Raw genomic sequence first — 21,337 nt, forward strand, 5'->3', positions numbered from 1 at the left:
AGGTAAGACACCACCACAGCTACCAGCTAGACATGCTAGGTAAGACACCACCACAGCTTCCAGCTAGACATGCTAGGTAAGACACCATCACCCACAGCTACCAGCTAGACGTGCTAGGTAAGACACCATCACCCACAGCTACCAGCTAGACGTGCTAGGTAAGACACCACCATAGCTACCAGCTAGACGTGCTAGGTAAGACACCACCACAGCTACCAGCTAGACGTGCTAGGTAAGACACCACCACAGCTACCAGCTAGACGTGCTAGGTAAGACACCACCATAGCTACCAGCTAGACGTGCTAGGTAAGACACCACCACAGCTACCAGTTCGACATGCTAGGTAAGACACCACCACAGCTACCAGCTAGACGTGCTAGGTAAGACACCACCACAGCTACCAGCTAGACGTGCTAGGTAAGACACCACCACAGCTACCAGCTAGACGTGCTAGGTAAGACACCACCACAGCTACCAGTTAGACGTGCTAGGTAAGACACCACCACAGCTACCAGCTAGACATGCTAGGTAAGACACCACCACAGCTACCAGCTAGACGTGCTAGGTAAGACACCACCACAGCTACCAGTTAGACATGCTAGGTAAGACACCACCACAGCTACCAGCTAGACATGCTAGGTAAGACATCACCACAGCTACCAGTTAGACGTGCTAGGTAAGACACCACCACAGCTACCAGTTAGACATGCTAGGTAAGACATCACCACAGCTACCAGGTAGACATGCTAGGTAAGACACCACCACAGCTACCAGTTCGATGTGCTAGGTAAGACATCACCACAGCTACCAGTTCGATGTGCTAGGTAAGACACCACCACAGCTAGCCATGCTAGGTAAGACATCACCACAGCTACCAGCTAGACATGCTAGGTAAGACACCACCACAGCTACCAGTTAGACGTGCTAGGTAAGACACCACCACAGCTACCAGTTCGATGTGCTAGGTAAGACACCACCACAGCTACCAGTTAGACATGCTAGGTAAGACACCACCACAGCTATCAGCTAGACGTGCTAGGTAAGACACCACCACAGCTACCAGCTAGACGTGCTAGGTAAGACACCACCACAGCTACCAGTTAGACATGCTAGGTAAGACACCACCACAGCTACCAGCTAGACGTGCTAGGTAAGACATCACCACAGCTACCAGCTAGACGTGCTAAGTAAGACACCACCACAGCTACCAGCTAGACGTGCTAGGTAAGACACCACCACAGCTACCAGCTAGACGTGCTAGGTAAGACATTACCACAGCTACCAGCTAGACGTGCTAGGTAAGACACCACCACAGCTACCAGCTAGACGTGCTAGGTAAGACACCACCACAGCTACCAGTTAGACATGCTAGGTAAGACACCACCACAGCTACCAGTTAGACATGCTAGGTAAGACACCACCACAGCTACCAGCTAGACGTGCTAGGTAAGACACCACCACAGCTACCAGCTAGACATGCTAGGTAAGACACCACCACAGCTACCAGCTAGACATGCTAGGTAAGACACCACCACAGCTACCAGTTAGACGTGCTAGGTAAGACACCACCACAGCTAGACATGCTAGGTAAGACATCACCACAGCTACCAGTTAGACATGCTAGGTAAGACACCACCACAGCTACCAGCTAGACGTGCTAGGTAAGACATCACCACAGCTACCAGCTAGACGTGCTAAGTAAGACACCACCACAGCTACCAGCTAGACGTGCTAGATAAGACACCACCACAGCTACCAGCTAGACGTGCTAGGTAAGACATTACCACAGCTACCAGCTAGACGTGCTAGGTAAGACACCACCACAGCTACCAGCTAGACGTGCTAGGTAAGACACCACCACAGCTACCAGTTAGACATGCTAGGTAAGACACCACCACAGCTACCAGTTAGACATGCTAGGTAAGACACCACCACAGCTACCAGCTAGACGTGCTAGGTAAGACACCACCACAGCTACCAGCTAGACATGCTAGGTAAGACACCACCACAGCTACCAGCTAGACATGCTAGGTAAGACACCACCACAGCTACCAGTTAGACGTGCTAGGTAAGACACCACCACAGCTAGACATGCTAGGTAAGACATCACCACAGCTACCAGCTAGATGTGCTAGGTAAGACATCACCACACCTTCCAGCTAGACGTGCTAGGTAAGACACCACCACAGCTACCAGTTAGACATGCTAGGTAAGACACCACCACAGCTACCAGCTAGACATGCTAGGTAAGACACCACCACAGCTACCAGTTAGACATGCTAGGCAAGGTGGTCTGGGAGCACTATATGACGGACAACTGGATTGGATGAATTTACATTACTTTATATTGTCACATGCTATCAATCATCAATGTGATTGAGGTGAGTTCATTATACTCTGTGTGTTTTGTTTACCAATAAACCTCCTGCCGCTTTCCCTTCCCTGGCCCAACCAGAGCGCTCCCCTCACAGGCCCATCCTCCAGGCGGGTCTTCCAGCCAATCAGACAGTGGATCTGGGCAGTGATGTGGAATTCCACTGTAAAGTGTACAGCGATGCCCAGCCTCATATCCAGTGGCTTAAACACATCGAGGTGAACGGCTCTCGATACGGCCCCGACGGTGTCCCATACGTCAACATACTCAAGGTGGGTGGGGCTTAATGGTCTGCTGGACCAATCATATATTTTTCTTGGTTACTTAGACCAATAAGGAAAGAGGCTCTACCACTATCCACCCATCACACAGTAGGAGTCCAGTCAGTATTAGCAGTGAGGAAACAATGGAAACATGGAGTTCTCCTAGTCCTGTATGTAGACACCCCTAGACTTCCCCTTTAGCCTCACCCTAGTCCTGTATGTAGACACCCCTAGACTTCCCCTTTAGCCTCACCCTAGTCCTGTATGTAGACACCCCTAGACCTCCCCTTTAGCCTCACCCTAGTCCTGTATGTAGACACCCCTAGACCTCCCCTTTAGCCTCACCCTAGTCCTGTATGTAGACACCCCTAGACCTCCCCTTTAGCCTCACCCTAGTCCTGTATGTAGACACCCCTAGACCTCCCCTTTAGCCTCACCCTAGTCCTGTATGTAGACACCCCTAGACCTCCCCTTTAGCCTCACCCTAGTCCTGTATGTAGACACCCCTAGACCTCCCCTTCAGCCTCACCCTAGTCCTGTATGTAGACACCCCTAGACCTCCCCTTTAGCCTCACCCTAGTCCTGTATGTAGACACCCCTAGACCTCCCCTTTAGCCTCACCCTGGTCCTGTATGTAGACACCCCTAGACCTCCCCTTTAGCCTCACCCTAGTCTTGTATGTAGACACCCCTAGACCTCCCCTTTAGCCTCACCCTAGTCCTGTATGTAGACACCCCTAGACCTCCCCTTTAGCCTCACCCTAGTCCTGTATGTAGACACCCCTAGACCTCCCCTTTAGCCTCACCCTAGTCCTGTATGTAGACACCCCTAGACCTCCCCTTTAGCCTCACCCTAGTCCTGTATGTAGACACCCCTAGACCTCCCCTTTAGCCTCACCCTAGTCCTGTATGTAGACACCCCTAGACCTCCCCTTTAGCCTCACCCTAGTCCTGTATGTAGACACCCCTAGACCTCCCCTTCAGGCTGAATGGGAGGTCTAGGATGAGTCTGAATGGGAGGTCAAGGATGAGTCTGAATGGGTGGTCTAGGATGAGTCTGAAGGGAAGGTCTATGATGAGTCTGAATGAGAGGTCTATGATGAGTCTGAAGGGGAGGTCTAGGATGAGTCTGAAGGGGAGGTCTAGGATGAGTCTGAAGGGGAGGTCTAGGATGAGTCTGAAGGGGAGGTCTATGATGAGTCTGAAGGGGAGGTCTAGGATGAGTCTGAAGGGGAGGTCTAGGATGAGTCTGAAGGAGAGGTCTAGGATGAGTCTGAAGGGGAGGTCTATGATGAGTCTGAATGAGAGGTCTATGATGAGTCTGAATGAGAGGTCTATGATGAGTCTGACTTTTTTTTTTTCACCTTTATTTAACCAGGTAGGCTAGTTGAGAACAAGTTCTCATTTGCAACTGCGACCTGGCCAAGATAAAGCATAGCAGTGTGAACAGACAACAACACAGAGTTACACATGGAGTAGACAATAAACAAGTCAATAACATGGTAGAAAAAAGAGAATCTATATACAATGTGTGCAAAAGGCATGAGGAGGTAGGCAATAAATCGAATAATTACAATTTAGCAGATTAACACTGGAGTGATAAATCATCAGATGATCATGTGCAAGTAGAGATACTGGTGTGCAAAAGAGCAGAAAAGTAAATAAATAAAAGCAGTATGGGGGGTGAGGTAGGTAAATTGGGTGGGCTATATACCGATGGACTATGTACAGCTGCAGCGATCGGTTAGCTGCTCGGATAGCAGATGTTTAAAGTTGTTGAGGGAGATAAAAGTCTCCAACTTCAGAGATTTTTGCAATTCGTTCCAGTCGCAGGCAGCAGAGAACTGGAAGGAAAGGCGTCCAAATGAGGTTTTGGCTTTAGGGATGATCAGTGAGATACACCTGCTGGAGCGCGTGCTACGGGTGGGTGTAGCCATCGTGACCAGTGAACTGAGATAAGGCGGCACTTTACCTAGCATAGCCTTGTAGATGACCTGGAGCCAGTGGGTCTGACGACGAACATGTAGCGAGGGCCAGCCGACTAGGGCATACAGGTCGCAGTGGTGGGTCGTATAAGGTGCTTTAGTAACAAAATGGATGGCACTGTGATAAACTGCATCCAGTTTGCTGAGTAGAGTATTGGAAGCTATTTTGTAGATGACATCGCCGAAGTCGAGGATCGGTAGGATAGTCAGTTTTACTAGGGTAAGTTTGGCGGCGTGAGTGAAGGAGGCTTTGTTGCGAAATAGAAAGCCGACTCTAGATTTGATTTTGGATTGGAGATGTTTGATATGAGTCTGGAAGGAGAGTTTGCAGTCTAGCCAGACACCTAGGTACTTATAGATGTCCACATATTCTAGGTCGGAACCGTCCAGGGTGGTGATGCTAGTCGGGCGTGCGGGTGCAGGCAGCGAACGGTTGAAAAGCATGCATTTGGTTTTACTAGCGTTTAAGAGCAGTTGGAGGCCACGGAAGGAGTGTTGTATGGCATTGAAGCTCGTTTGGAGATTAGATAGCACAGTGTCCAAGGAAGGGCCAGAAGTATACAGAATGGTGTCGTCTGCGTAGAGGTGGATCAGGGAATCGCCCGCAGCAAGAGCAACATCATTGATATATACAGAGAAAAGAGTCGGCCCGAGAATTGAACCCTGTGGTACCCCCATAGAGACTGCCAGAGGACCGGACAACATGCCCTCCGATTTGACACACTGAACTCTGTCTGCAAAGTAGTTGGTGAACCAGGCAAGGCAGTCATTAGAAAAACCGAGGCTACTGAGTCTGCCGATAAGAATATGGTGATTGACAGAGTCGAAAGCCTTGGCCAGGTCGATGAAGACGGCTGCATAGTACTGTCTTTTATCGATGCCGGTTATGATATCGTTTAGTACCTTGAGCGTGGCTGAGGTGCACCCGTGACCGGCTCGGAAACCGGATTGTACAGCGGAGAAGGTACGGTGGGATTCGAGATGGTCAGTGATCTGTTTGTTGACTTGGCTTTCGAAGACCTTAGATAGGCAGGGCAGGATGGATATAGGTCTGTAACAGTTTGGGTCCAGGGTGTCTCCCCCTTTGAAGAGGGGGATGACCGCGGCAGCTTTCCAATCCTTGGGGATCTCAGATGATACGAAGGAGAGGTTGAACAGGCTGGTAATAGGGGGTGCGACAATGGCGGCGGACAGTTTCAGAAATAGGGGGTCCAGATTGTCAAGCCCAGCTGATTTGTATGGGTCCAGGTTTTCCAGCTCTTTCAGAACATCTGCTATCTGGATTTGGGTAAAGGAGAAGCTGGGGAGGCTTGGGCGAGTAGCAGCGGGGGGGGCGGGGCTGTTGGCCAAGGTTGGAGTCGCCAGGAGGAAGGCCAGCCATTGAGAAATGCTTGTTGAAGTTTTCGATTATCACGGATTTATCGGTGGTGACCGTGTTACCTAGCCTCAGTGCAGTGGGCAGCTGGGAGGAGGTGCTCTTGTTCTCCATGGACTTTACAGTATCCCAGAACTTTTTGGAGTTAGAGCTACAGGATGCAAATTTCTGCTTGAAAAAGCTGGCCTTTGCTTTCCTGACTGACTGCGTGTACTGTTCCCTGAACAGTTGCATATCGCGGGGGCTCTTCGATGCTATTGCAGTTCGCCACAGGATGTTTTTGTGCTGGTCGAGGGCAGTCAGGTCTGGAGTGAACCAAGGGCTATATCTGTTCTTAGTTCTGCATTTTTTGAACGGAGCATGCTTGTCTAATATGGTGAGGAAGTAACTTTTAAAGAATGACCAGGCATCCTCAACTGACGGGATGAGGTCAATATCCTTCCAGGGTACCCGGGCCAGATCGATTAGAAAGGCCTGCTCGCAGAAGTGTTTTAGGGAGCGTTTGACAGTGATGAGGGGTGGTCGTTTGACCGCGGACCCGTAGCGGATACAGGCAATGAGGCAGTGATCGCTGAGATCTTGATTGAAGACAGCAGAGGTGTATTTGGAGGGCAAGTTGGTCAGGATAATGTCTATTAGGGTGCCCATGTTTACGGATTTAGGGTTGTACCTGGTGGGTTCCTTGATGATTTGTGTGAGATTGAGGGCATCTAGCTTAGATTGTAGGACTGCCGGGGTGTTAAGCATATCCCAGTTTAGGTCACCTAACAGAACAAACTCTGAAGCTAGATGGGGAGCGATCAATTCACAGATGGTGTCCAGGGCACAGCTGGGAGCTGAGGGGGGTCGGTAGCAGGCGGCAACAGTGAGAGACTTATTTCTGGAGAGATTAATTTTTAAAATTAGAAGATCGAACTGTTTGGGCATAGACCTGGAAAGTATGACAGAACTTTGCAGGCTATCTCTGCAGTAGATTGCATTTCCTCCCCCTTAGAACTGCCTATCTTGACGGAAAGTGTTATAGTTGGGTATGGAAATCTCAGAATTTTTGGTGGCCTTCCTAAGCCAGGATTCAGACACGGCAAGGACATCAGGGTTGGCAGAGTGTGCTAAAGCGGTGAGTAAGACAAACTTAGGGAGGAGGCTTCTGATGTTGACATGCATGAGGCCAAGGCTTTTTCGATCACAGAAGTCAACAAATGAGGGTGCCTGGGGACATGCAGGGCCTGGGTTTGCCTCCACATCACCCGAGGAACAGAGGAGTAGTAGGATGAGGGTGCGGCTAAAGGCTATCAAAACTGGTCGCCTAGAGCGTTGGGGACAAGGAATAAAAGGAGCAGATTTATGGCCGTGGTAGAATAGATTCTGGGCATAATGTGCAGACAGGGGTATGGTGGGGCACGGGTACAGCGGAGGCAAGCCCAGGCACTGGGTGATGATAAGAGAGGTTGTATCTCTGGAGATGCTGGTCTCAATGGGTGAGGTCACCGCATGTGTGGGAGGTGGGACAAAGGAGGTATCAGAGGTACGGAGAGTGGAACTACGGGGTCCATTGCAAACCAAAACAATGATAACTAGCCTGAACAACAGTATACAAGGCATATTGATATTTGAGAGAGACATACAGTAAGGCATAAAGTGATTGCAGGTCTTGATTGGGAGAGCTAGCTAAAACAACAGGTGAGATAACAGCAGCTAGTCAGCTAACACAGCAACAGCAGGTAAAAATGGCGACGACTAGGCAGAGAGGGTCGGATTGACTACACACAGAGCCTGAGTTAAAACACAGAGCCGACAGATAAAACACAAATAAACAGAATGGAGTACCGTGAATTAATGGACAGTCCGGCAGGCATCAGCTATGTAGCCAAGTGATCATAGTGTCCAGGGGGCAGCCGTAGATGGAGCAGGGAAGCCGCCACTAAGCTAGCACGCAACGTTTAAAGTTAGTAGCCCGGGGGGTGGTCTGCTCAGACGGAGGGGTCGTGGTCGTGTCGACAGAGAATCCAAGCCGGATGGCGATGGCAAAAGAGAGGTTGTGATTGTAGAATTGTGTTTGCTAACTGGTGCTAGCTTCGTGGCAGTGGCGCTAGCTGCGCTAGCTGCAAGCTAGCTGTGAGGATCAGAAATAGTGGCTCAGGGATTACGGCAGGAATCCGGCGTTGTTGTCGAGAGACAGTCCGATGCTGGTAAATTGGTGAGTAATATCCAGGCTAATAACAGGGCTGGTGTCTGTGCAGAAGGTAAAAGCTGCTAGCAGCGGCTAAAAATGGCTAAGTAGCTTGTAGCTGATTAGCTGGTTAGCTACTGGGGGTTCTTGAATGTGTTCCAAAGTTGAAAATAATAGCGATTCCGTGTCACATTGGGTGAGGTAGGTTACCGGAAGGTATAATCGAATTAAAAATCAAAAAGAGATAGATTTTTTTTTTTTTATATATACAAGAAATACGAAAAAAATACAAACGTACACGAGAGGGCTAAACAAACACGTCTACACTGCTACGCCATCTTGGAACGAATGAGAGGTCTATGATGAGTCTGAAGGGGAGGTCTGGGATGAGTCTGAAGGGAAGGTCTAGGATGAGTCTGAATGAGAGGTCTATGATGAGTCTGAAGGGGAGGTCTAGGATGAGTCTGAATGAGAGGTCTAGGATGAGTCTGAATGAGAGGTCTATGATGAGTCTGAATGGGAGGTCTAGGATGAGTCTGAATGGGAGGTCTATGATGAGTCTGAAGGGAAGGTCTAGGATGAGTCTGAATGAGAGGTCTATGATGAGTCTGAAGGGGAGGTCTAGGATGAGTCTGAAGGGGAGGTCTAGGATGAGTCTGAAGGGAACGTCTAGGATGAGTCTGAAGGAGAGGTCTAGGATGAATCTGAAGGGGAGTTCTAGGATGAGTCTGAATGGGAGGTCTAGGATGAGTCTGAATGAGAGGTCTAGGATGAGTCTGAATAAGAGGTCTAGGATGAGTCTGAAGGGGAGGTCTAGGATGAGTCTGAATGGGCGGTCTAGGATGAGTCTGAATGGGCGGTCTAGGATGAGTCTGAAGGGGAGGTCTAGGATGAGTCTTAAGGGAAGGTCTAGGATGAGTCTGAATGGGAGGTCAAGGATGAGTCTGAATGGGAGGTCTATGATGAGTCTGAATGGGAGGTCTATGATGAGTCTGAATGGGAGGTCTATGATGAGTCTGAATGGGAGGTCTATGATGAGTCTGAATGGGAGGTCTATGATGAGTCTGAATGGGAGGTCTATGATGAGTCTGAATGGGAGGTCTAGGATGAGTCTGAATGGGAGGTCTATGATGAGGCTGAATGGGAGGTCTACATACAGTACTAAGATTACGCTAGCTTCAGAATGACTAGTTGGGTGTTCTCTCTCTAGTCTTCTAGATAGTTTGGTGTTGATATTATTATAACAGAAGTCATTTGGTGTTTGTATCAGAGTTCTATAACTGTAGTGTTCTGCAACAGAGCAGTCTCGAGGGACAACACCCTTCCTTCTCACCAGAGAGTTTTAAAAAACTATTTTATTGAGCTCAGAGAAAGAGACTTCCAGAGAAATCAAGAATCTTGCTTTCTCATTCTCGTCTTTTTCTGCATCGAAGGAATAAAACAAACATCTGGTTTGGACTAAAGGGAACTGGTGTGGTGGCGGCAGGCAAGCAGCGAGACGGAGGAGAGTAGAGAGAGAGAAAGAGAGAGGGAGAGACCGAGAGTGAGGAGAGAGAGATGGAGAGCAATAGAGAGAAAGCGAGAGAGAGATGGAGGAGAGAGAAAGTGAGAGAGAGAGAGAGATAGAGGAGAGAGTTAGAGTGTTAACTGATGTGGTGGTGGCAGACAGGCAGAGAGACAGTGTTTAACCACCCAGACTCTGATGTGCTGCGTCGCGTCGTAGAGAGAGGGAAGAGGCACCCGAAAATGCTATCATGGAAAAACTGAGCTAAATAATGAGGGGAAGGGCAGTCAGCAGAGAGAGAGAGAGAGAGGGAGAGAGAGAGAGGGAGGAGGAGGAGAGAAAGAGAGAGAGAGAGAGAGAGAAGGAGAGAAGGAGAGGAGAGAAAGAGAGAGGGAGGAGGAGGAAGATGAGAGAGGGCAGGAAGGAAGAGAGAAAGAGAGAGGAGGAGGAAGAGAGAGAGAGGGGAGGAGGAGGAGGAAGAGAGAGAGAGGGAGAGGAGAGAAAGAGAGAGGGAGAGGAGGAGGAAGAGAGAGAGAGAGAGAGAGAGAGGAGGAGGAGGAGGAAGAGAGAGAGAGGGAGAGAAAGAGAGAGAGAGGGAGGAGGAGGAGGGAGAGAGAGAGAGAGATGAGGAGGAGTAGGAGAGAGAGAGAGGGAGAGGAGAGAAAGAGAGAGGGAGGAGGAGGAGGGAGAGAGAGAGAGATGAGGAGGAGTAGGAGAGAGAGAGAGGGAGAGGAGAGAGAGAGAGAGATGAGGAGGAGTAGGAGAGAGAGAGAGGGAAAGGAGAGAAAGAGAGAGGGAGGAAGAGGAGGAAGAGAGAGAGAGAGAGAGATGAGGAGGAGTAGGAGAGAGAGAGAGAGGAGGAGGAGGAGGAAGAGAGAGAGGATGTGGAGAGGTGTGGAGTGGTGGTGGCAGAGCAGCTTTCAATTGAAAAAAATGTGGGATGTTTTTAAGAAATGAAAAAAAATGAAAACTATTATGTGAAAGGCTATCTGTATGAAAGCCTAAAATGCTGATGTCTGACCCATGAATAGGTTAGAAGCAGCCATGGTTTTAATGAATCAACTATACTGTTATGAATACATTATATGTTTTAACTAACTATAATCTATTAATACATTATGTATTTTAATCAACTATAATATTATGAATACGATGTATTTTATCAACTATAATATTATAAATACATGGTCTTTTATCAATCAAATCAAATGTATTTATAAAGCCCTTCTTACATCAGCTGATGTCTCAATGTGCTGCACAGAAACCCAGCCTAAAACACCAAACAGCAAGCAATGCAGGTGTAGAAGCACGGTGGCTGGGAAAAACTCCCTAGAAAGGCAGGAACCTAGGAAGAAACCTAGAGAGGAACCAGGCTATGAGGGGTGGCCAGTCCTCTTCTGGCTGTGCCGGGTGGAGATTATAACAGATCATGGCCAAGATGTTCATAAATGACCAGCAGGGTCAAATATTAATAATCACAGTGGTTGTAGAGGGTGCAACAGGTCAGCACCTCAGGAGTAAATGTCAGTTGGCTTTTCATAGCCGATCATTCAGAGTATCTCTACCACTCCTGCGGTCTCTAGAGAGTTGAAAACAGCAGGTCTGGGACAGGTAGCATGTCCGGTGAACAGGTTATCAACTATAATATATTAATACATTATGTGTTTTATCAACTATAATATCATGAATACATGAAATGTTTTAGTCGTTGGCCTAGTAACCAAAAGGTTGCAAGATCGAATCCCCGAGCTGACAAGGTAAAAATCTGTCGCTCTGCCCCTGAACAAGGCAGTTAACCCACTGTTCCTAAGCCGTCATTGAAAATAAGAATTTGTTCTTAACTGACCTGCCTAGTTAAATAAAGGTAAAAAAAATATTATGAATACATGATATGTTTTAGTCAACTATAATCTATAATCTGTTTTCTCATGTACTATGTGTTAAATTATTCATCAACAATTTATTTTGTCACCAGTAATGCTGGGGTGTGTGTGTGTGTGCCTGTGTGTGTGTGTGCATATGTGTGTAATTTCCAGTGTTTTAACCACAGAGATCCTATTACATCTAACTTCATGGTTTTAACCCCCTTCTCTCCAGAGTCTAGTGAGCAGGAGAACGGAGGTTGATGTTAAACTGAATGTGTTGAATGTGAGAGAAGCTGATGCCGGGAAGTACTGGTGTCGAGCATCTAACTTTGTAGGAAAGTCAGAAAACACCTGGCTTAAAATACACAGACCAGGTAAACCAGGTAAACTCACTATCACTACGACCACCTGGCGCTCCAAGCTGTCACCTGTTGTAACAACCCTCCCTGTCTCCCCCCTTCTTTCCCTGTCTCCCTCTGTCTCTCCCTGTCCCCCTCTATCTCTCCCTGTCTCCCTCTGTCTCTTCCTGTCTCCCTCTATCTTTCCCTGTCTCCCTCTGTCTTTCCCTGTCTCTCCCTGTCCCCCTCTATCTCTCCCTGTCTCCCTCTGTCTCTCCCTGTCTCCCTCTGTCTTTCCCTGTCTCTCCCTGTCCCCCTCTATCTCTCCCTGTCTCCCTCTGTCTCTTCCTGTCTCCCCCTGTCCCCCTCTATCTCTCCCTGTCTCTCCCTGTCTTTCCCTGTCTCTCCCTGTCCCCCTCTATCTCTCCCTGTCTCCCTCTGTCTCCCTCTGTCTCTCCCTGTCTCTCCCTGTCTCCCTCTATCTCTCCCTGTCCCCCTTTATCTCTCCCTGTCTCCCTCTGTCTCCCTCTGTCTCTCCCTGTCTCCCTCTGTCTCTCCCTGTCTCTCCCTGTCTCCCTCTATCTCTCCCTATCCCCCTCTATCTCTCTCCCTGTCTCCCTCTGTCTCTCCCTGTCTCCCTCTGTCTTTCCCTATCTCTCCCTGTCTCCCTCTGTCACTCCTTGTGTCCCTCTGTCTCGCCATGTCTCCCTCTGTCTCTCCCTGTCTCTCTCCCCTGTCTATATCTCTCCCTGTCTGTCAGCCCCTGTATTTTTCTCCCTGTCTTTTTCTCCCTGTCTGTCTCTACCTGTCTGTCTCCACCTGTCTGTCTCCTCCTGACTGTCTCCTCCTGACTGTCTCTCCCTCTATATCTCTCCCTGTCTGTCTACCCTGTCTATCTCTGCCTGTGTCTCCCCTGTCTGTCTCCCCTGTCTGTCTCTCCCTGTCTCTCTCCCTGTGTCTCCCCTGTCTGTCTCCCCTGTCTGTCTCTCCCTGTCTCTCTCCCCCTGTCTGTCTCTCCCTGTCTGTCTCCCCCTGTCTGTCTCTCCCTGTCTGTCTCTCCCTGTCTGTCTCCCCCTGTCTGTCTCTCCCCCTGTCTCTCTCCCTGTGTCTCCCCTGTCTGTCTCTCACTGTCTCTCTCCCCCTGTCTGTCTCTCCCTGTCTGTCTCCCCCTGTCTGTCTCTCCCTGTCTGTCTCTCCCTGTCTGTCTCCCCCTGTCTGTCTCTCCCTGTCTGTCTCCCCCTGTCTGTCTCTCCCTCTATATCTCTGCCTGTGTCTCCCCTGTCTGTTTCTCCCTTTCTGTCTCCCCTGTCTGTCTCTAACTGTCTGTCTTTCCTTGTCTGTCCCTACATGTCTGTCTCTCTTGTCTGTCTCTCCCTGGCTCTTGGTTTGTCTCTCCTCCATGCTGGTTCACTGATGAGGACAAACCCCACTCTGATCTAGCAGGTCTAAGATAGAGAATCGCCCCACACTGAGTTAGGCTGGGATTCATCCTAACCCTCCCTAGCAATGTTTACACTGTGTCTTTCTTTACAATATTCATCCTGTGCCCACACACTAATTGTGAAAAGTGAAAGCATACCTGTGAGAGGGGTCGCCCTGGTAGTAGTTGTAGGTTTTTATACATTACCCAAAACCAATCTGAGAGTTCATTTGAACATTGGAAAAAAAGCTACTGTGTAAATTCTGCACTGCGGGTTTGGTTGAATTCAGCCCCGTTACACTGAGATAGTTAGTGTCTCATCCATTTACCTCACACTCCTTCCCTCTACCTCTCTCTCCTCCATTCTCCCTCTCCCTCCTCTACCTCTCTCTCCTCCCTTCTCCCTCTCCCTCCTCTACCTCTCTCTCCTCCCTTCTCCCTCACACTCCTTCCCTCTACCTCTCTCTCCTCCCTTCTCCATCTCCCTCCTCTACCTCCTCCTCTCCTCTCCCTCCTCCCCCTCATGTCTTCTCTCTCCTCTTCCTCCTCTCCCTCTCCCTCCTCTCCCTCCTCCCCTTCTCCCTCCTTCTCTTTCCTATCCTCTATTGAAATACACCCATGGGGTTTCCTATCCTCAACTTTACAGCAGTGTGTTTTTACAGATACCATGCTGCTGATCATATGGCCTAGGGTCCTAGTTCAAAAGATACCATGGTGCTGATCATATGGCCTTGGGTCTTAGTTCAAAAGATACCAAGGTGCTGATCATATGGCCTTGGGTCCTAGTTCAAAAGATACCATGGTGCTGATCATATGGCCTTGGGTCCTAGTTCAAAAGATACCATGGTGCTGATCATATGGCCTTGGGTCTTAGTTCAAAAGATACCATGGTGCTGATCATATGGCCTTGGGTCCTAGTTCAAAAGATACCATGGTGCTGATAATATGGCCTTGGGTCCTAGTTCAAAAGATACCATGGTGCTGATCATATGGCCTAGGGTCCTAGTTCAAAAGATACCATAGTGCTGATCATATGGCCTTGGGTCCTAGTTCAAAAGATACCATGGTGCTGATCATATGGCCTTGGGTCTTAGTTCAAAAGATACCATGGTGCTGATCATATGGCCTTGGGTCCTAGTTCAAAAGATACCATGGTGCTGATAATATGGCCTTGGGTCCTAGTTCAAAAGATACCATGGTGCTGATCATATGGCCTAGGGTCCTAGTTCAAAAGATACCATAGTGCTGATCATATGGCCTTGGGTCCTAGTTCAAAAGATACCATGGTGCTGATCATATGGCCTTGGGTCCTAGTTCAAAAGATACCATGGTGCTGATCATATGGCCTTGGGTCTTAGTTCAAAAGATACCATGGTGCTGATCATATGGCCGTGGGTCCTAGTTCAAAAGATACCATGGTGCTGATCATATGGCCTTGGGTCTTAGTTCAAAAGATACCATGGTGCTGATCATATGGCCTTGGGTCTTAGTTCAAAAGATACCATGGTGCTGATCATATGGCCTTGGGTCCTAGTTCAAAAGATACCATAGTGCTGATCATATGGCCTAGGGTCCTAGTTCAAAAGATACCATGGTGCTGATCATATGGCCTTGGGTCCTAGTTCAAAAGATACCATAGTGCTGATCATATGGCCTAGGGTCCTAGTTCAAAAGATACCATAGTGCTGATCATATGGCCTTGGGTCCTAGTTCAAAAGATACCATGGTGCTGATCATATGGCCTAGGGTCCTAGTTCAAAAGATACCATGGTGCTGATCATATGGCCTAGGGTCCTAGTTCAAAAGATACCATGGTGCTGATCATATGGCCTAGGGTCCTAGTTCAAAAGATACCATGGTGCTGATCATATGGCCTAGGGTCCTAGTTCAAAAGATACCATGGTGCTGATTATATGGCCTTGGGTCCTAGTTCAAAAGATACCATGGTGCTGATCATATGGCCTAGGGTCCTAGTTCAAAAGATACCATGGTGCTGATCATATGGCCTTGGGTCCTTGTTCAAAAGATACCATGGTGCTGATCATATGGCCTTGGGTCTTAGTTCAAAAGATACCATGGTGCTGATTATATGGCCTTGGGTCCTAGTTCAAAAGATACCATAATGCTGATCATATGGCCTAGGGTCCTAGTTCAAAAGATACCATGGTGCTGATCATATGGCCTAGGGTCCTAGTTCAAAAGATACCATGGTGCTGATCATATGGCCTAGGGTCCTAGTTCAAAAGATACCATAGTGCTGATCATATGGCCTAGGGTCCTAGTTCAAAAGATACCATAGTGCTGATCATATGGCCTAGGGTCCTAGTTCAAAAGATACCATGGTGCTGATCATATGGCCTTGGGTCTTAGTTCAAAAGATACCATGGTGCTGATTATATGGCCTTCGGTCCTTGTTCAAAAGATACCATAGTGCTGATCATATGGCCTAGGGTCCTAGTTCAAAAGATACCATGGTGCTGATCATATGGCCTAGGGTCCTAGTTCAAAATATACCATGGTGCTGATCATATGGCCTTGGGTCTTAGTTCAAAAGATACCATGGTGCTGATTTTATGGCCGTGGGTCCTAGTTCAAAAGATACCATAGTGCTGATCATATGGCCTAGGGTCCTAGTTCAAAAGATACCATAGTGCTGATCATATGGCCTAGGGTCCTAGTTCAAAAGATACCATGGTGCTGATCATATGGCCTTGGGTCCTAGTTCAAAAGATACCATAGTGCTGATCATATGGCCTAGGGTCCTAGTTCAAAAGATACCATGGTGCTGATCATATGGCCTAGGGTCCTAGTTCAAAAGATACCATAGTGCTGATCATATGGCCTAGGGTCCTAGTTCAAAAGATACCATGGTGCTGATCATATGGCCTTGGGTCTTAGTTCAAAAGATACCATGGTGCTGATTATATGGCCTTCGGTTCTAGTTCAAAAGATACCATAATGCTGATCATATGGCCTTGGGTCCTTGTTCAAAAGATACCATGGTGCTGATCATATGGCCTTGGGTCCTAGTTCAAAAGATACCATGGTGCTGATTATATGGCCTTGGGTCCTAGTTCAAAAGATACCATGGTGCTGATCATATGGCCTAGGGTCCTAGTTCAAAAGATACCATAGTGCTGATCATATGGCCTTGGGTCCTAGTTCAAAAGATACCATGGTGCTGATCATATGGCCTAGGGTCCTAGTTCAAAAGATACCATAGTGCTGATCATATGGCCTAGGGTCCTAGTTCAAAAGATACCATAGTGCTGATCATATGGCCTAGGGTCCTAGTTCAAAAGATACCATGGTGCTGATCATATGGCCTTGGGTCTTAGTTCAAAAGATACCATGGTGCTGATTATATGGCCTTCGGTCCTTGTTCAAAAGATACCATAGTGCTGATCATATGGCCTAGGGTCCTAGTTCAAAAGATACCATGGTGCTGATCATATGGCCTAGGGTCCTAGTTCAAAATATACCATGGTGCTGATCATATGGCCTTGGGTCTTAGTTCAAAAGATACCATGGTGCTGATTTTATGGCCGTGGGTCATAGTTCAAAAGATACCATAGTGCTGATCATATGGCCTAGGGTCCTAGTTCAAAAGATACCATAGTGCTGATCATATGGCCTAGGGTCCTAGTTCAAAAGATACCATGGTGCTGATCATATGGCCTTGGGTCCTAGTTCAAAAGATACCATGGTGCTGATCATATGGCCTTGGGTCCTAGTTCAAAAGATACCATGGTGCTGATCATATGGCCTTGGGTCTTAGTTCAAAAGATACCATGGTGCTGATCATATGGCCGTGGGTCCTAGTTCAAAAGATACCATGGTGCTGATCATATGGCCTTGGGTCTTAGTTCAAAAGATACCATGGTGCTGATCATATGGCCTTGGGTCTTAGTTCAAAAGATACCATGGTGCTGATCATATGGCCTTGGGTCCTAGTTCAAAAGATACCATAGTGCTGATCATATGGCCTAGGGTCCTAGTTCAAAAGATACCATGGTGCTGATCATATGGCCTTGGGTCCTAGTTCAAAAGATACCATAGTGCTGATCATATGGCCTAGGGTCCTAGTTCAAAAGATACCATAGTGCTGATCATATGGCCTTGGGTCCTAGTTCAAAAGATACCATGGTGCTGATCATATGGCCTAGGGTCCTAGTTCAAAAGATACCATGGTGCTGATCATATGGCCTAGGGTCCTAGTTCAAAAGATACCATGGTGCTGATCATATGGCCTAGGGTCCTAGTTCAAAAGATACCATGGTGCTGATCATATGGCCTAGGGTCCTAGTTCAAAAGATACCATGGTGCTGATTATATGGCCTTGGGTCCTAGTTCAAAAGATACCATGGTGCTGATCATATGGCCTAGGGTCCTAGTTCAAAAGATACCATGGTGCTGATCATATGGCCTTGGGTCCTTGTTCAAAAGATACCATGGTGCTGATCATATGGCCTTGGGTCTTAGTTCAAAAGATACCATGGTGCTGATTATATGGCCTTGGGTCCTAGTTCAAAAGATACCATAATGCTGATCATATGGCCTAGGGTCCTAGTTCAAAAGATACCATGGTGCTGATCATATGGCCTAGGGTCCTAGTTCAAAAGATACCATGGTGCTGATCATATGGCCTAGGGTCCTAGTTCAAAAGATACCATAGTGCTGATCATATGGCCTAGGGTCCTAGTTCAAAAGATACCATAGTGCTGATCATATGGCCTAGGGTCCTAGTTCAAAAGATACCATGGTGCTGATCATATGGCCTTGGGTCTTAGTTCAAAAGATACCATGGTGCTGATTATATGGCCTTCGGTCCTTGTTCAAAAGATACCATAGTGCTGATCATATGGCCTAGGGTCCTAGTTCAAAAGATACCATGGTGCTGATCATATGGCCTAGGGTCCTAGTTCAAAATATACCATGGTGCTGATCATATGGCCTTGGGTCTTAGTTCAAAAGATACCATGGTGCTGATTTTATGGCCGTGGGTCCTAGTTCAAAAGATACCATAGTGCTGATCATATGGCCTAGGGTCCTAGTTCAAAAGATACCATAGTGCTGATCATATGGCCTAGGGTCCTAGTTCAAAAGATACCATGGTGCTGATCATATGGCCTTGGGTCCTAGTTCAAAAGATACCATAGTGCTGATCATATGGCCTAGGGTCCTAGTTCAAAAGATACCATGGTGCTGATCATATGGCCTAGGGTCCTAGTTCAAAAGATACCATAGTGCTGATCATATGGCCTAGGGTCCTAGTTCAAAAGATACCATGGTGCTGATCATATGGCCTTGGGTCTTAGTTCAAAAGATACCATGGTGCTGATTATATGGCCTTCGGTTCTAGTTCAAAAGATACCATAATGCTGATCATATGGCCTTGGGTCCTTGTTCAAAAGATACCATGGTGCTGATCATATGGCCTTGGGTCCTAGTTCAAAAGATACCATGGTGCTGATTATATGGCCTTGGGTCCTAGTTCAAAAGATACCATGGTGCTGATCATATGGCCTAGGGTCCTAGTTCAAAAGATACCATAGTGCTGATCATATGGCCTTGGGTCCTAGTTCAAAAGATACCATGGTGCTGATCATATGGCCTAGGGTCCTAGTTCAAAAGATACCATAGTGCTGATCATATGGCCTAGGGTCCTAGTTCAAAAGATACCATAGTGCTGATCATATGGCCTAGGGTCCTAGTTCAAAAGATACCATGGTGCTGATCATATGGCCTTGGGTCTTAGTTCAAAAGATACCATGGTGCTGATTATATGGCCTTCGGTCCTTGTTCAAAAGATACCATAGTGCTGATCATATGGCCTAGGGTCCTAGTTCAAAAGATACCATGGTGCTGATCATATGGCCTAGGGTCCTAGTTCAAAATATACCATGGTGCTGATCATATGGCCTTGGGTCTTAGTTCAAAAGATACCATGGTGCTGATTTTATGGCCGTGGGTCATAGTTCAAAAGATACCATAGTGCTGATCATATGGCCTAGGGTCCTAGTTCAAAAGATACCATAGTGCTGATCATATGGCCTAGGGTCCTAGTTCAAAAGATACCATGGTGCTGATCATATGGCCTTGGGTCCTAGTTCAAAAGATACCATAGTGCTGATCATATGGCCTAGGGTCCTAGTTCAAAAGATACCATGGTGCTGATCATATGGCCTAGGGTCCTAGTTCAAAAGATACCATAGTGCTGATCATATGGCCTAGGGTCCTAGTTCAAAAGATACCATGGTGCTGATCATATGGCCTTGGGTCCTAGTTCAAAAGATACCATAGTGCTGATCATATGGCCTTCGGTTCTAGTTCAAAAGATACCATAGTGCTGATCATATGGCCTAGGGTCCTAGTTCAAAAGATACCATGGTGCTGATCATATGGCCTTGGGTCCTAGTTCAAAAGATACCATGGTGCTGATCATATGGCCTTGGGTCTTAGTTCAAAAGATACCATAGTGCTGATCATATGGCCTTGGGTCCTAGTTCAAAAGATACCATGGTGCTGATCATATGGCCTTGGGTCTTAGTTCAAAAAGCATGTAGTCAAAAGCAAACATGTGTTCAGCCTGTCTCCTCACATCTCCTCCCCTCTCCTCCCCCTCCCCTCACCTCCTCCCTCTCCCTTCCTCCCCCCCTCCTCTCTCCTCCTCCTCCCCTCACCTCCTCCCTCTCCTCCTCTCCTCACGTCCTCCCTCTCCCTTCCTCCCCTCCTGCTCTCTCCTCCTCCTCCCCTCACCTCCTCCCTCTCCTCCTCCCCTCACCTCCTCCCTCTCCCTTCCTCCCCTCCTCCTCTCTCCTCTTCCTCCCCTCACCTCCTCCCTCTCCCTTCCTCCCCTCCTCCTCTCTCCTCCTCCTCCCCTTCTCCTCTCTCTCCCTTCCTCCCCTCCTTCTCAGCTTAGTTCAGTATGTGGTGTGGTGTGGTGGTGTGGTTCTCTACTGCTCCTCTGTGTGTCAGCTGTTTTCAGGTTGTGGTAACGACCGTCCCATCAAGCAGCCTGGAACCCTGTAGAATAAGGTCTTCAGTCTTCAGTACTGCTTCCTGTGACCCCTGACCTCTAACCCTCTGTTCCAATGGTGACTGGTCTCTCTTGGTACTCTGTGTATTTGGTGTTTGGTGAATTTTCTCTTGGAGCGTTTGGTTTATGAAATATCTCTGTTCCTTTTTCTCCACCCCTCCTCTCCTCCTCCCCCCCTTCTCCTCCCCCCCTCCTCCCGTCCCCTCCCCTCCCCTCCCCTCCTCTCCTTCCCCCTCCTCCCCTCCTCTCCTCCACCCCTCCTCCCCTCTCCTCCACCCCTCCTCCTCTCCTCCTCCCCTCCCCCCTCCTCCCCTCCCCTCCTCTCCTCATCCCCTCCCCCTCCTCCCCTCTCTCCCCTCTCTCCCCTCCTCTCCTCCACCCCTCCTCCCCTCTCCTCCACCCCTCCTCCTCTCCTCCTCCCCTCCCCCCTCCTCTCCTCCTCCCCTCCCATCTCTCCCCTCCTCCCCTCCTCTCCTCCTCCCCTCCTCCCCTCTCCCCCCTCCTCTCCTCCTCCCCTCCCCCTCTCCTCCTCCTCCTCCTCCTCCCCTCCTCTCCGCCTCCCCTCCTCCCCTCCTCCCCTCTCCCCCCTCCTCCCCAGACGGCTGGTATAAACACTACGGATAAGGAACTAGAGAGCCTCTTCCTTACCAATGTGTCCTTAGAGGATGCAGGAGAGTATACTTGTCTAGCAGGGAACTCTATTGGGTACGCTTACCACTCTGCTTGGCTCACCGTGCTCCCAGGTATATCATCTCTCTCTCTCTCCTCTCTTCCCCTCTAAATACATGTCATTCCTAACTATTAACTATTGAATCTCAGAACTGCTGCTTGCTGGTTGTTGAATGCAAGCATATCTGTGTCTGAAACTGTCCACAAATGTAACTTCGAAATAAGATAAAAGCAATTTAAACCGGTCATGAAGATGATTTTGTAATTTAGTAAGTACCAAACATGATTCTGTAGCAGCACCTCAGAGATGATTGCAGAGCAGAAACTTCAGTATGG

General features: G+C 48.2%; 1 protein-coding gene across 1 annotated transcript in view; it reads left to right on the top strand.

The window, feature by feature from the left end:
- The window catches only part of LOC139553117 (fibroblast growth factor receptor 3-like), an 80,423-nt gene that overhangs the window by 39,841 nt on the left and 19,245 nt on the right, over window positions 1–21,337 (top strand). The window contains exons 3-4 of the mRNA XM_071365071.1: window positions 2,456–2,646; window positions 20,931–21,075. Of these exons, the coding sequence (XP_071221172.1) occupies window positions 2,456–2,646; window positions 20,931–21,075 (336 nt within the window). The remainder of the gene's footprint in view (window positions 1–2,455; window positions 2,647–20,930; window positions 21,076–21,337) is intronic.

The sequence above is a fragment of the Salvelinus alpinus genome, chromosome 25 (assembly GCF_045679555.1).
Source record: "Salvelinus alpinus chromosome 25, SLU_Salpinus.1, whole genome shotgun sequence".
Taxonomy (NCBI): domain Eukaryota; kingdom Metazoa; phylum Chordata; class Actinopteri; order Salmoniformes; family Salmonidae; genus Salvelinus; species Salvelinus alpinus.